General features: G+C 34.9%; 1 protein-coding gene across 1 annotated transcript in view; it reads left to right on the plus strand.

Annotated features, from left to right (window-relative positions):
* Positions 1–12,919, plus strand: part of LOC145243869 (ADP-dependent glucokinase-like) — a 39,974-nt gene extending 27,055 nt beyond the window's left edge. Inside the window, exons 4-5 of the mRNA XM_080106938.1 lie at positions 3,557–3,693; positions 11,719–12,919. Of these exons, the coding sequence (XP_079963064.1) occupies positions 3,557–3,693; positions 11,719–12,386 (805 nt within the window). The 3' untranslated portion in view covers positions 12,387–12,919. The remainder of the gene's footprint in view (positions 1–3,556; positions 3,694–11,718) is intronic.
* The last annotated feature ends 213 nt before the right edge of the window (positions 12,920–13,132 follow it).

Below are 13,132 nucleotides of genomic sequence, written 5' to 3' on the forward strand. Positions count from 1 at the left end.
CAAGTGGCCATGAGTTTGCAACACTCCACTGTGGCCCTTACTTCAGCTAGATGAGTGATCGGAGAAACCCAACCTGATCAATTAACTAGTCATGATAAGCCCGTTTAACAGTAAACCCTCAAAAAGAGAAATGCAGATACATCACACGCAAACTCATGTACAAAAAAAAAACACATATACTGATATTAAAAAGTGATAGCAAGGGCCAATCAGATATTGAAACCAGATGCTACTGACAACAAATTCCTGTATTATATCTTACTGTGGCCAAGGAAATACCGAAATTGTCACAAGCAACTATATTCACTGTTTGAATATATCATCCTGAGATGTTTGGGTGAATGAGTTTCCCCCCCCCCCCCCAACTATCTCCCAATATAGAGCTCTGAGGAGAATGGGGAGCAAGCATGATGAAAGAAAATAATAGTCCATATGGCTTCCAAAAAAATCAAAAGACCCCATCAAGATTCAAATACAGAAAGCAATGAAGAAAATGCAATCTTTCCTGAATATATAATCTTAGAATCATAAGACAAATAACCAAAATGTCTCCATTCCTGGTAGAATAAAATTATGACCAAAAATCTAAACACAAAGCAAATAAAAAAATTTTTAAATGGAGCCTTACTTGTACAAGTATCTACTAAAAATAGTGCCAAAAAATGTTATCATGGACAAAGTTCCATGATATGAACATCAAAACCTACACTCACAAAACTCTCAATACTTCAAAAGGAGTCATCAAATGTCCAGAATTAAACACCTGCTCTCTAGAAGAAATAAAAACAAACCTAAAAAAGCAAAAAGTTATAGATATCAAAAGAATTGCAATAAAAAAAGCAAGCAAACAATAACAAACACGTATTAACCTTCAATACACCCACTTCACCAACTGAAATCAAAATTGGATATATTAACATTAAACTAGAAACATATATTCCCATATATAGCCTAAACTGCCAAAAATTCAGCAACAGTATACCCAAAATGTAGCAGTAATGAACACCAAGAGACAGAATGCTCAAATTGTGGTGAGAACCATCCTCTGTGGTACTAGTGTACAAGAATTCTGGCGAAAACACCAACCCTCTCAATTATCACCTTATCAGTATCCTCTCCTTCTTCACTAAAATCTTTGAAACCTTAATAAATCAAGCACTAGTCCACCACCTCGCAAAAGCTAATCTTCTTTCTGACAAACAGTATGGATTTAGGAAATATTATACTGCAGATATTTTAAGTCATCTCTGAATGCATATACTATGCACCGGATAAGACAGGTGAAGCCAGGACTATAGCGCTCGATATATCCAAGGCTTTTGACAAAGTCTGGCATGAAGGGCTGCTAATGAAAATTAAATCATATGATATAACTGGACGAATACTAAATAATAAGATCCTTAGGCAAAAGGACCATCCAGGTTGATACATACATACATACATACATACATACATACACTCGGTAGATTCCTACATCATAAGTCAAATGCATTGATGGACGTTCATCCAAGCAGCATAACATTAATGTGGGAGTGCTTCATGAGTCGATCCTTGGACCACTATTATTTCTGATATTCATCAATGACCTCCCCAATAATATTGAGTCCAAGATAGGTATATTTGCTGATGATACATGCATGAGGGAAGAACGGATGTACAACAATCCAAGACAATAGCTGAATCCTTAGAAAATGACCTCCAGTTGGGGACGTAAATGGAAAGTAACATTTAATGCTAGTAAGACTAAGCTGCTCTCCTTTAACAATTACAAGAAGCATCTCCAACCACCGATATCCATGGCAAATAACTCCTTACCTGAGAATTTTTCCTTCAAACTTCTCGGCTTAACATTCATAGGAAATATGAACTGGAACAAATCATTGAGGACATTGTGAAGGCTGCTGCAAGGAAGGTGAGTTCCCTCTATTGTACGAGAAAACTGCTCCTTTAGAAGGCCGTCATTCACCCATGTATGGAGTATTGTTGCCACATCTGGGTGGGTGCATCTACCACTAGTCTTGTATAGAGTCCAAAAAAGGTCTCCAATCTAATAGGTCCTACTTTGTCAACTAGGCTCCAACCCCTGTCTCATCGCCACAATGTTGCATCCCTGTGCCTGTTTTGCAAGTATTTTAATGAAATGTGCTCTGATGAACTCATTGCATTTGTGTCCCTCGATGTATATATCTCCGACAAATCTGCTTAGCAGCAAAATCACACCCCTTCACTATTGAGGTCTCTAAATGTTAGAAACTTTTGTACTCAAATAGCTTCTTCCCTAGAACAGCTAGACTTTGGAATTCCCTTCCTGCTACCTGCTTTCCAAACGGTACTGATATGCAGAAGTTTAAATGTAACGTAAACCTACATCTTAATTATTCTTAGACATGATCCCAATTAGTAGCCCTTTACGTCCAATTGGCAATATGCCTTGTTTGGGGTGAACGTGAGTAAAAAAAATAAATAAATAAAGATAACAATTAAGTAGATACCATTGATTTTACTTGAAATTTAATATTTCAATTTTCGAATTTTGCTCTAATGATGAAGAAACACCCAAAGTGGATTTTAACTAATTCTAAATACTTATATTAAAATGTGAATTCACACAGACACACAATATGATTTTAAAATGTTATTATATAGATTAATCTTATCAAGACAGTATTTCTCATGCATGTTATTCATAATGCGTACCCTGCGTGATAATCGTTTCCAGGCCTGAAGTTTTCACAATGCAATGCATAAACACATCAACTAAGATATTATGCATCCATTCAAACTATGTGTTTAGAGGTAAAAATGCTATTTTAAATGAAAAGTGGTGATCACCGTGTAAAAAAAAAAAAAAAAAACTGACGGAAGCCTCTTATTGAAATGTGTCACATTTCGGTCAATGTAAACTTCTGACCTCTGAAGGTGTACCTCGTCAAACTCTGGAATTTTTTCCAACTTCAAAATTTGCATGAAATTCCAAACGAAATCATTTATTGGTCCCCTGACAAAGGAGGGATTGAATCTAGTAATTCACACCCGTTTGCACTTTTTCAATAACCATGCCTTGGACTTTTTTGAAAATTTGCACAAACATTAGTCATGGTGAAAGAACAGATTTTCCAGGATAACTCTGGTTGCCCTCCTTATGGCCATTATAGGAGTAAAATCCTGCCCAGATCATTCATTTGTTTGCACTTTTCTCAATGACAATGCCTTGGATTTTTTTTTTTAATTTTGCACAGACAGTAGTCATGGTAAAAGTAAATTTTTCACTCGTGGAGTGGGACCCCTGCATGCTCGACTTGTTTAATCCACGAGTGTAGCATGCTCTAGTTCTGTCAGCCATGACTGGGTAAAATTCCTAAATGATTCACAATCATATTTTTGAGTGTTGCCTGCACTCAGGATTGAACCCTCAGCCTCCAGAAGAGTGTAGCTTACAACCAAATTTTACCAAGTTACACCTGAAGGTTACATCAGCCGAAACATTGTGAAAATAATATATCAGATGAGGACAGTAGTTCAAAAAATACAAATTTTATTATATTTTTATTTTTAGGTTAATTTTGCACAGTGACAACAGCAATCCACAACTGGAAGCCCTAGAAATGTTCCGGGAACAGCTTGATACCTTTCAACCATCCTTGCTTGTTTTAGGTGGTCTTCAAATGATGGATAACTTTCCATACGAACCAGGTAGAGCATTTTATTTTATGGATAGGGACTAAAATTATTTGCAAAGTAAAGGTGAAAATTCTGTACATCCTCAAAGTTTATTTTCTTTCGAATAGTAGTCCAATTATAACAGGTTTGTCAAATGGAAGAGATGGTATGATGTTAGGAAAAAAACTTAATAGCTCCCAAGTGTAATGCTATAGATGTTCTCTGCCCTAAATCAAGAGCCCGACAATGGGGAGAAATGATTCTTTAGCAGAACAAAAGAATAGGAAGTGAGGTTTGGAAAAAGACCATATGTTGAGGTGTTTTGAATGCTTGTCAGGAAGATGTCTCACAATTGTTGGTCAGTTTTCAAATAGCCATAGGATGGGTCAAATGTGCAGATCATTTTTCTATGTTAGACACTGAGACGGACCAAACTTTCAGGATTTACTAATTTGACTCAATAAATTTAGAAGAGTTAGTTTTACGACAGTTTTCCGGTTTGGAACAGTTGACGACAGAATGTATCAGTGTTTGTTTTTTCTTTTGTGAATTGTTTTGTTTTATGCTTGTACGCCAGTGCTCATCCTCTTGGTAGTTGGCAAGATGACATAGCCAAAATAAAAGATGAAATAGAAGCAAACCACAGTACATAGTGTTTGAGTCATCTATAAATATAAAAGCAAAAATGTATGTATGTGTGTTCGCTTTTTCTGTGTGTCTACAAAAGTCTTCTTTCAGAGAAGCGGTTGCTCGCTTAACAACTTTTTAAAACTTTTTATATCACATATAAATCGTAATATCTCACATTTAACAACGAAGCTCACCTGTCTGTTTAATTTGCTCGATTTCGGGAAGATAAATATTCAATATTTGTCGCTCGCCACATGTGGGTTAGTCTTTTTCCTATAACATCTTGAGGACGAGGAAAAAAGCGTTCAGCAGTAAATGAATACTATCCCGCAATCAAACTGACCTCATTAACTCATTAAAACAAGCACCTGCTAAATCCAACTAATTAAATAAATTCAAACGTGTTTCCGTAAGCATGTCACGGTGGGGCAATGGTTAACGTCGCACGGTTTTTTTTTTTTTCACAACTTTGCCTCAACAGTTCGGGTTCGATCCTCATACTTACTTTTTTTAAACCCCCCCCCCCAAACACCCGGGCAATGCCGGGTACCCCTCACTAGTTGATTATTGAAAGAGGGATGCACGTGGCTTCATACGATTATTTACAAGTGAAAAATAGCATGCGTGGAGTACCTTGTGTTGTAAAATTCCATATTATATGAGTAAATGTATATTATCTATGAGTGTAGAATAATCAAAATCTACAAAGAAAATATGACTGACAGTATTCAAGACTCTACCCTAGAATAGAGACCTCTTAATTACTGAGAATCTTATGATTAGTGATTTCACAGTTTTCAACTTTTCCGCTGAGAATGCTGTATGCTTTGTTTACTCGATCTCCTTATATGGTATCCACAAAAGTGAACCAAGTTCTATAAATAATCTGTTTATATATTATGTGATTTAAAAATTAATATATATGCAATAAATGTAGATGTTTAGTTTCTCAACATTTAGTAATAGATTCCTGCTGCATAGTTTCAAACACCCGCGTCCAAATGCAATTCTGGTAATCCCAGATCAGGCTGTTTTAATATATCAGCTTTCTGCACCAAATATTGATATTATTGTTTTTTTCTTTTTCCCTTTGCAAAACTCAATCATGTTCTGCAAAGTTTACATCAAAAACAATTTTTCTCTACAAAACAACCAAACTAAACACCATGAATAAATATTTTCCAAAATTACTGGATTCAGCATTAAACAACTACAAAAAGGGTTGATATACCATAAAACAATTAAACTAAATACAATCATCACACATTATGTATGATATTTGCAATGTTATGTATTACATTTTTTTTATACAAAATGTTCAAATCATAGGTGAAAAATAATTAGCTTGTAAATTTAAATTCAATAATTGAAAAGTTTGCATCAGACAAAACTCGCTCAAATAGTTAAACGTTTTAATGAAAAGATAATATCTATTCTCAATTTCCATCCACATATGCATGCAATCAAAAAGAATGAAAATGGATATTTATAATAAATGCACATAAATCAGGTTTGAACACTTGAGTGAGACCGTTCTCATTTTGAAAAACTAAATCTATTCAATTCTTAAATTGCGTCCACATACAGAGTCTAAATAGATTTGGTTTCTTCATGTTTAATCTTAATAGCAACTGTTTCTGCCACATGCAGGAAATTATTTTTTACTCCAAATAAATTAAAACTTACTGTTAAGGTGAAAATTATTTATCATATCTATTTAAATAAAGTCTGGTATGTGTATATCTATAAAATAAAATAGTCAATTTTTTCTCCTATTTCATTCACAATTATAGCTTTTGAGGTAACCTACATCTAAAATTTCAAGTGTTTGAACCCAAAATTGGCGGAAGAGTTTTGTACAGTCTGCAAAGTTCAACTCTTTCAACTTTGATCTCTTGTCAGCCAAATTTTCGCCCAAAAACTGATTAAAAAGCTTGCTGTATGTAAAATTTCAAATGTTTAGATCCAAAATTTGCTGAATAGTTTGCTAGAGACTGTAATGGTCAAATCTTTTGAACTTTGACCCCTTGGTAGCCAAATTTTTGGCCAAAAACCGATTAAAAAGTTTGCCCTATGTCTGAATACACTTTATGTAAAATTTCAAATGTTTAGACCAAAAATTGGTTGAGAGGTCAAATTTTTTTTAAACTTTGACCCCAATTTTAACCCCTTAACATGTATAGTTTGGGGCTCAAATCAAGTTAAAAAGTTTGATCCATGTCCAAGGAACCTACATCTAAAATTTCAAGTGTTTAGACCCAAAATTAGTGGTTAAATTGTTGAACTTTGATCGCTTGACAGCCAAATTTCTGGTTGAAAGGCGATTAAAAAGATTTTTCCAAATGTCAAATCTCCAGTCTGGAGACTGAAAATTGACAGAGTAATTTGGTAGGGAAATGTACGCACACAATTTCATCTTTATAGATATATCGATTTCTCATTGCAGTAACTTGTAAAGTTGACGAGAAAGAAATACTTTCTGTGACAGGAGATTTGAATAGTTATGTTCGTAAGCAGGATTCCAACCTGGCAAATCTACAAGCCAACTCAAGTCAATTGCTTTCATATTGCTCTAAATAACACAGTCGTTTGTGTTAACAAAAGAATGGCTTACCTCAAGGTAATGAGCTGGCTCAATTAACCTATAACATCTACACCAATTACTAACCAATGAACCAGAACACAGAACAGTTTTGCTGATGATCTCTGTATAATAATCCAAGGAGGTATGTTTGAATTAGTTTAAACAAACCTCAATTCAGCCTTATATGAACTACTTCTCAACTACAAGAGTCATCACCTACATCCAACCCCTGTGTAAACTTAAGCCTGCTCATTCCATCTCAGATACCTGAAAAATAACCAATCTCTGAACATCACATAAGTTTGGAATGTAACTATAGAACCATACTGACCATGTCTATCTTGGTGAAACTCTGGACCACACTCTCATTCAGGTAACATACAAAAAAAGGCAAAAATGAAAGTCAGCTCCTGGAACAACTTCCTACAGAAACTGATAAACTCCAAGTGGGGAGCCACAGCACACACTAAAATGTACTGCCTTGGCCCTGTGCTATTGCTGTGCAGATTATATTTTGCTTTAGAGAGATCAACGCATGCCAAAAATTGGACCAACCATTGAACAACACCTGCTGCTTAGTCACAGGTTGTCTGACCTTACCAACCTGAACAACCGGCATCTCCTCACTGGCATTGCTCTTGCAGATGCAGGTGGGAAGTTGTCAGTTGGGTAGAAATCACAAAGGAATCGACATCCCATTGACTAAAGTCAAAGAGAAGTTTCCTTAGCTATGTTGACTCCTTAATAATATTTCAGAAAGAGACTAGACTAGAGGTGTGGCCGAAGGGCTAGAGAATGCCTTTCCTTCATCATACTGATCTGAGAGTCCCTTTCTACTGAGGCTCTCTTTCTTGACTCAAAAGCATCCTGGGTCTAGTGAAAAACACTCAACCATCTGAGAATGGCAATGAGGTAATCAAAACTGGTATGGCTAGATAGTGCTACAAGACCGCCCCAACCATGTACGAATGTGGAAACGGAGAACTGTACAATTCAAAACTGTCTTATCTACCCTCTATTGATCAACCCGTACAGAAAAATCTTTCCAAGTGAAACAATAATGCAAATGACTGCGTAGGGAAACTGTCACATGATCACAAAGACACAAGAATGTTGGAATGGTTTTAAAGGTGTGCATAGAGAAAATGCCTATGGTAATAGGAATACAGAAAGAGAAAAAATTTTACAAATTGTGTTGCAATAAACATGTTTGTTACAACCCCCCCCCCCTTTTCAGGATAAAGCAAAGCCATCTTGTTATGAGTAAATCTGAAACAACAACCACTCCAGTAGATTATTTGTTGGTTTGGAAAAAGCACAGAAAGCTCTAAAAAATTGTGAAAGTAATTCCTGATGAAGAAATTGTGCCACAGCATAAACTGCTTATTCAGTTTTATGGTGCAAAAAATTCTTGATATAAAGATAATGTTTCTTCCCAAGAGAATGATGTGGGGATTGAATGAAGAACATCTGAAACGAGGGATTATAGACCAAGTAATGGAGGATTCTGATGCCAGATCCACTTCAATAGGTGTGGAAGATACTTAAGGATACACTGTTGGCGATAAGACTAAACTTGTGGATGGACGGAAAGGCTTCCAAGACTAAAGATGAGATGATGGTGGAATGAGGAAGCTGAGAAGTGTATCAAAGAAAAGGGGAAAGCATAGAAGTTTGTGGATGAAATGTTTAGTGAATCCAGAAGCAAGAGCAATATACAAAGTCAAGAAGAAAGGTGAGAAAGCCAGGTTTGCAGGTATACTACGAAGAGTTGACCCAAAGAATCAAAATATTCAGGATAGCTAAAGCGATGACAGAAATATTGATGTTGTGGAAGAGAAGTGCATTCAAAATGATACCGGAGGAATGCTTGGAAATGCCACAAATAATTGTTGAATGTTAAGTTTCGTACCATTTGGAAGTTGGTATCAATTTCAAAAATGATTCAGTAGGAAAATAATTACAAGTAGAAATAGAATTTATCGAATTATTGAGTTTTAATGTATGTTTTAATATGGAAGAGTTATGCAACCAATTTCGTTGGAAAACAAGAGAGATAACCCTCGACTTAAATTAAGTCTACCATTTTTAAATAAAAAAGTCTCAGAATATGATTGTGAATGATTTTTTTTTGCTAAAAATACATCTAGCATATCTACTAGATCATTTTTCATAAGTTTTTTAAGATATCAATTTTGACATGACGTGTAAGTAATATTTTCACCTGAAAAGTGTTGGTTTAAAAGATCACCATTTTACAACGAAATACAGATAGCAGCTATAAAGGGAACAGTATCTATTCTTAAAAGAGCCCTCGGATATAAATTTAAATCATAACAGAATCAAGTGTTAGCTCCAGGAGGGAGCCCCTTGATCTCTTAAAACTTACTGAAGTTAAATAAAAAAAGACAAAAATAACTTGCAAAAGAAAAACAATGCAATTCTCATCCAAGAGAGACGATCCATTAATGTTTATATAGGGATGCTTATTTTATCTCTTTTAAGACATACGTTTTGTAACAAGTCAAATTAACAAAAATAATAAAATCGGATAGGATGAAAGATCAAAGCTTTTTTTTTTTTTTTTCAATATCTATTTGTATTCCTCATTAGTATTAGTTCTTGTGATGTTTATTTCAGTTTTTTGTGAAAAGTAAAGTTTCTATTTACATGTCTCCTCACAAGGGTTGCTTTTTAATGTGCAGAAAATGCAACTCTCCAAAAATAAGGAGGAATCTGGATTAGAATGAAAGTAACAATTATCTCAATCTAAAAGGATTTCTCCTTCACTGATCAAAAAAAATGAAGTGGACTATTATCAGAATACTTAGCTGCAAGTCAAAAAGCTAAAATATTTTACATTAAATTTATACTTGAATTTAACCTTTTTAATAGATTTTTAATGCTCTATAAACTACGAAAGAGATCTGATGCCATGCAGAATTTCAACCTGATCAGATCAGTAATTTTTTAGTTATTAACATATGGCTTCTGTCCTGTGAGATGTACTGACTGTAATTTCACACAGGATCAGTGAATCTGTCAATACGAGTTTCCTCTCTAGAACAATAGCTCTTGATGTATCAAAGGTATTTGATAGGGTTTGGCATACAGGTCTACTTCACAAGATTTCCAGCTACAGAGTATCTGGAAATGTCCTCTTAACCATCAAATTCTTCTCTCCGATAGGTTTATACAAATAGTCGTTGATGGACAGAAGTCCGAAACTCAAAGTATCGATGCTGGCATGCCTCAAGGATCCATCCTGGACCCAGCTCTCTTCCTTATCTTCATCAATGATCTCCCAAATCACATTCTAAGTTCATTCATCAACATATACACAGACAACACTATCATCTATGGTAACACTAAAGGTCAACAACAACCAAGATCTCTGAGTTTCTCTTCTCCAACCTTGAGCATGTAGTACTATGGGGCAAAATGTGGCTGATTAACTTTAATGCATCCAAAATTAAGGTTCTATCTTTTCACTACCAACGCTCTGATCTGTACTTTGAATGAATGGCTTTTGTCTGGAAGAACCATTCTGCTTTAAAAAGCTTCTTGGACTGACCTAAAATGGAAGACTTGCATCAAATCTGTTGCCAATGTCGCTGGAAAAATGATTGCATCATTCTATCACTCTCGAAGATATCTCATTCCACACACATTTTTACCTGTGTAAGAGACAAATACATACTAAAATGGAGCAGTGTTGCCACATTGGGGGGAGGGGGGCTGTTCAAAGCACCCTTTTCTGACTTGACAGGTTTCAAAACTTAGTAGCTGATCTCCTTTTCTCCTCGTTGCAACTGCTTTCTCACAGAAGTGACATTGCTATCTCTGCTCTATCGTTATTTGCATGGCAAGTACTTGACTGAGTTCCAATCTATGGTACCCCCTGCAAAACATTCACAACAAACACTCGCCTAGCTACAATCATTGTCAACAATTTCCTCCACTCTCTGTCTGTATCTAAATCTAACCACAAATTCCATGAACAAAGTTTCTTTCTTAGAATTGCCACCTGTGGAACCATGCGTCTGCTTTCCAACTAGCTACAACATGGGTATCTTCAAATCCAATGTAAACAAATTTTACCCAATTTCCACCACTACCAATCACTGCTGTTGTCTCATTGACCACGTTACTGTCACTAGCAGGAGACAAGGTCGATTAACTGATCTATGAAGTCACACCAATGCTCCTTGCGCTTGGACAAACATTTTCTACTTTGGGTTACATGTATATATTGTATATATATACATATATATACAATATATAATTGCCAATATTTTTGCAGTTTGTTTTTATTTGAATAAATATGTAAAAACGTTGTTTTCAAATTATTCACAATAAAAATAAACGGATCTTAGTCTTTGATAAACCGTGACAACATACACATCTTTGTTTTGAATTCTTATTTTTTTAATTAAAGTTAAATTTAAGAATAAATAGTGTCTGTTTTCTTTTTTTTCCAATATATTATAAAAAAAAAAGAAAAAAAGTCATTCATTATCGACAGTCTGACTGCTTGACAGAGCTTGATGCTTTGCCTACTATGTATGACATCATCTTTAAGTTAACAGGCCTTGTCTAGCAGTGATGACGACGTTACACACATTAAATCTTATCGTTGAGTGACCTTCAGGTGACTCCTTAGTTAAAAAAAAAAAAATTCCATTATATATAAAGTTTTCTGTCATTGCAAAAATAAAGTTTTTGAATGTTTGAAAATAATGACTGATTTTTCAACACAATCTAATATATTGATAGATTACTTGGTTGATGTTTTAAAAATAAATTTTAGTAATTAGCATTAAAAATTATTATTTTCCTTTCAGGTGTAAGAGTTGAACGACTAAATAAAGTGCAAGAAATGCTGTCGATACTTCCTCGAAAAACAAAAATCCATTTTGAGTTTGCATCATTCACAGACATGAACCTGCTTCATGAAATAATGGATAAGGTAATTGTCTATGCAGATTCCATTGGACTCAACGAGCAAGAATTGCCAAACTTAGTTACGTTATTAAATGATGGTAGCGTGACTCTTGTGTCTGATGCCAATCCAAGAATTGCAACAGTTCTGGACCAGATGCGTTATGTATACAGCCATCTGCACAACGAAAGCGAAAAAGAAGGTCGGCGCCAGCTGTCTCGCCTCCATGTGCATACCATTGCCTTCCAGGCAATTCTCACTGATAAATCGTCCACTTGGAAAAATTCAATGTCTGCAACAGCCAAAGCTGCCTTGACTGCTCATCGACACGTTTGTGGATCAGCGGACATTGACACGTTAAAAGCTCGTATATTAATGGATGACTCATTTTCAACGAGTAAAGATAAAACAGCACAGCGGATTCCACTACAAAAGAACCGTCCAGTCTCTTGCTGGGATGAAGATGATTTCCAGATTTGTATCGCGCCAGTTCTTGTATGCACCAAAGTTCAACAGACTGCAGGAGGTGGCGACAATATTTCCTCAGCAGGTCTTGTATTACAGGTGTAGCCAGTTTTTTTTTTTTTTTTTTTTTTAAACCTTGGTTGACCAATTAATATTTTTTTGATAACAATGTATTTGAACAGTCCCAAATTTCTGGCCTCATAAAATTTAAGCTTTTGTGATATTTTTGTAGACAGTGTAATCTCAAAAAAGCATAACCTGTCTAAAATTAACAAGCACTGTTTTAATCAATAGATTTTAAAAAATCGAAAGCAATTAAATCCAATCAAAAAAGAAAAGAAAATGAATTTTTTTTTTTTTTTTTTTTTAACTTGATAAAATGGAACTTGTTAATTTCAGATGAGGTTTAGTTTTGTGAGATTAGTTAACAAAAATATCATGTGATCTAAATTTTCCAAAGCCAGAAATTTGTGATTGCATGAATACGTCAGTATCTTTTTTTTCTTAACTAATATTTAATGGCAAGGAAAATGAGAAATGCTTTTTGTATAAATGTAAAAATTAAAGAAACAACTCTTATTTTATGATCCACATTTGTATTGATATTACATTCAATAAAGTTGGCCTTTTTTTTTTTTCTTTTTTTTTTTTTTGTAATTTTTTTAAGTTGAACAAGTTGTCAATTTGATGAGAGAAATATTGATTGCAGGATTATCGGTGGACAGTTGAGGGCCTTGAAAATAATCATCAACAAGAACTTGGCTGATCTCTCAGGTCCACAGGTGATGAGCTGTTGATGGTGGAATCAAGATGGGTTAGCCATTTCAAGGGATCTTGCTCAGGACTGCTAT

The sequence above is a fragment of the Euprymna scolopes genome, chromosome 22 (genome assembly GCF_053919585.1).
Source record: "Euprymna scolopes isolate OS-2025 chromosome 22, ASM5391958v1, whole genome shotgun sequence".
Taxonomy (NCBI): Eukaryota; Metazoa; Mollusca; class Cephalopoda; order Sepiida; family Sepiolidae; genus Euprymna; species Euprymna scolopes.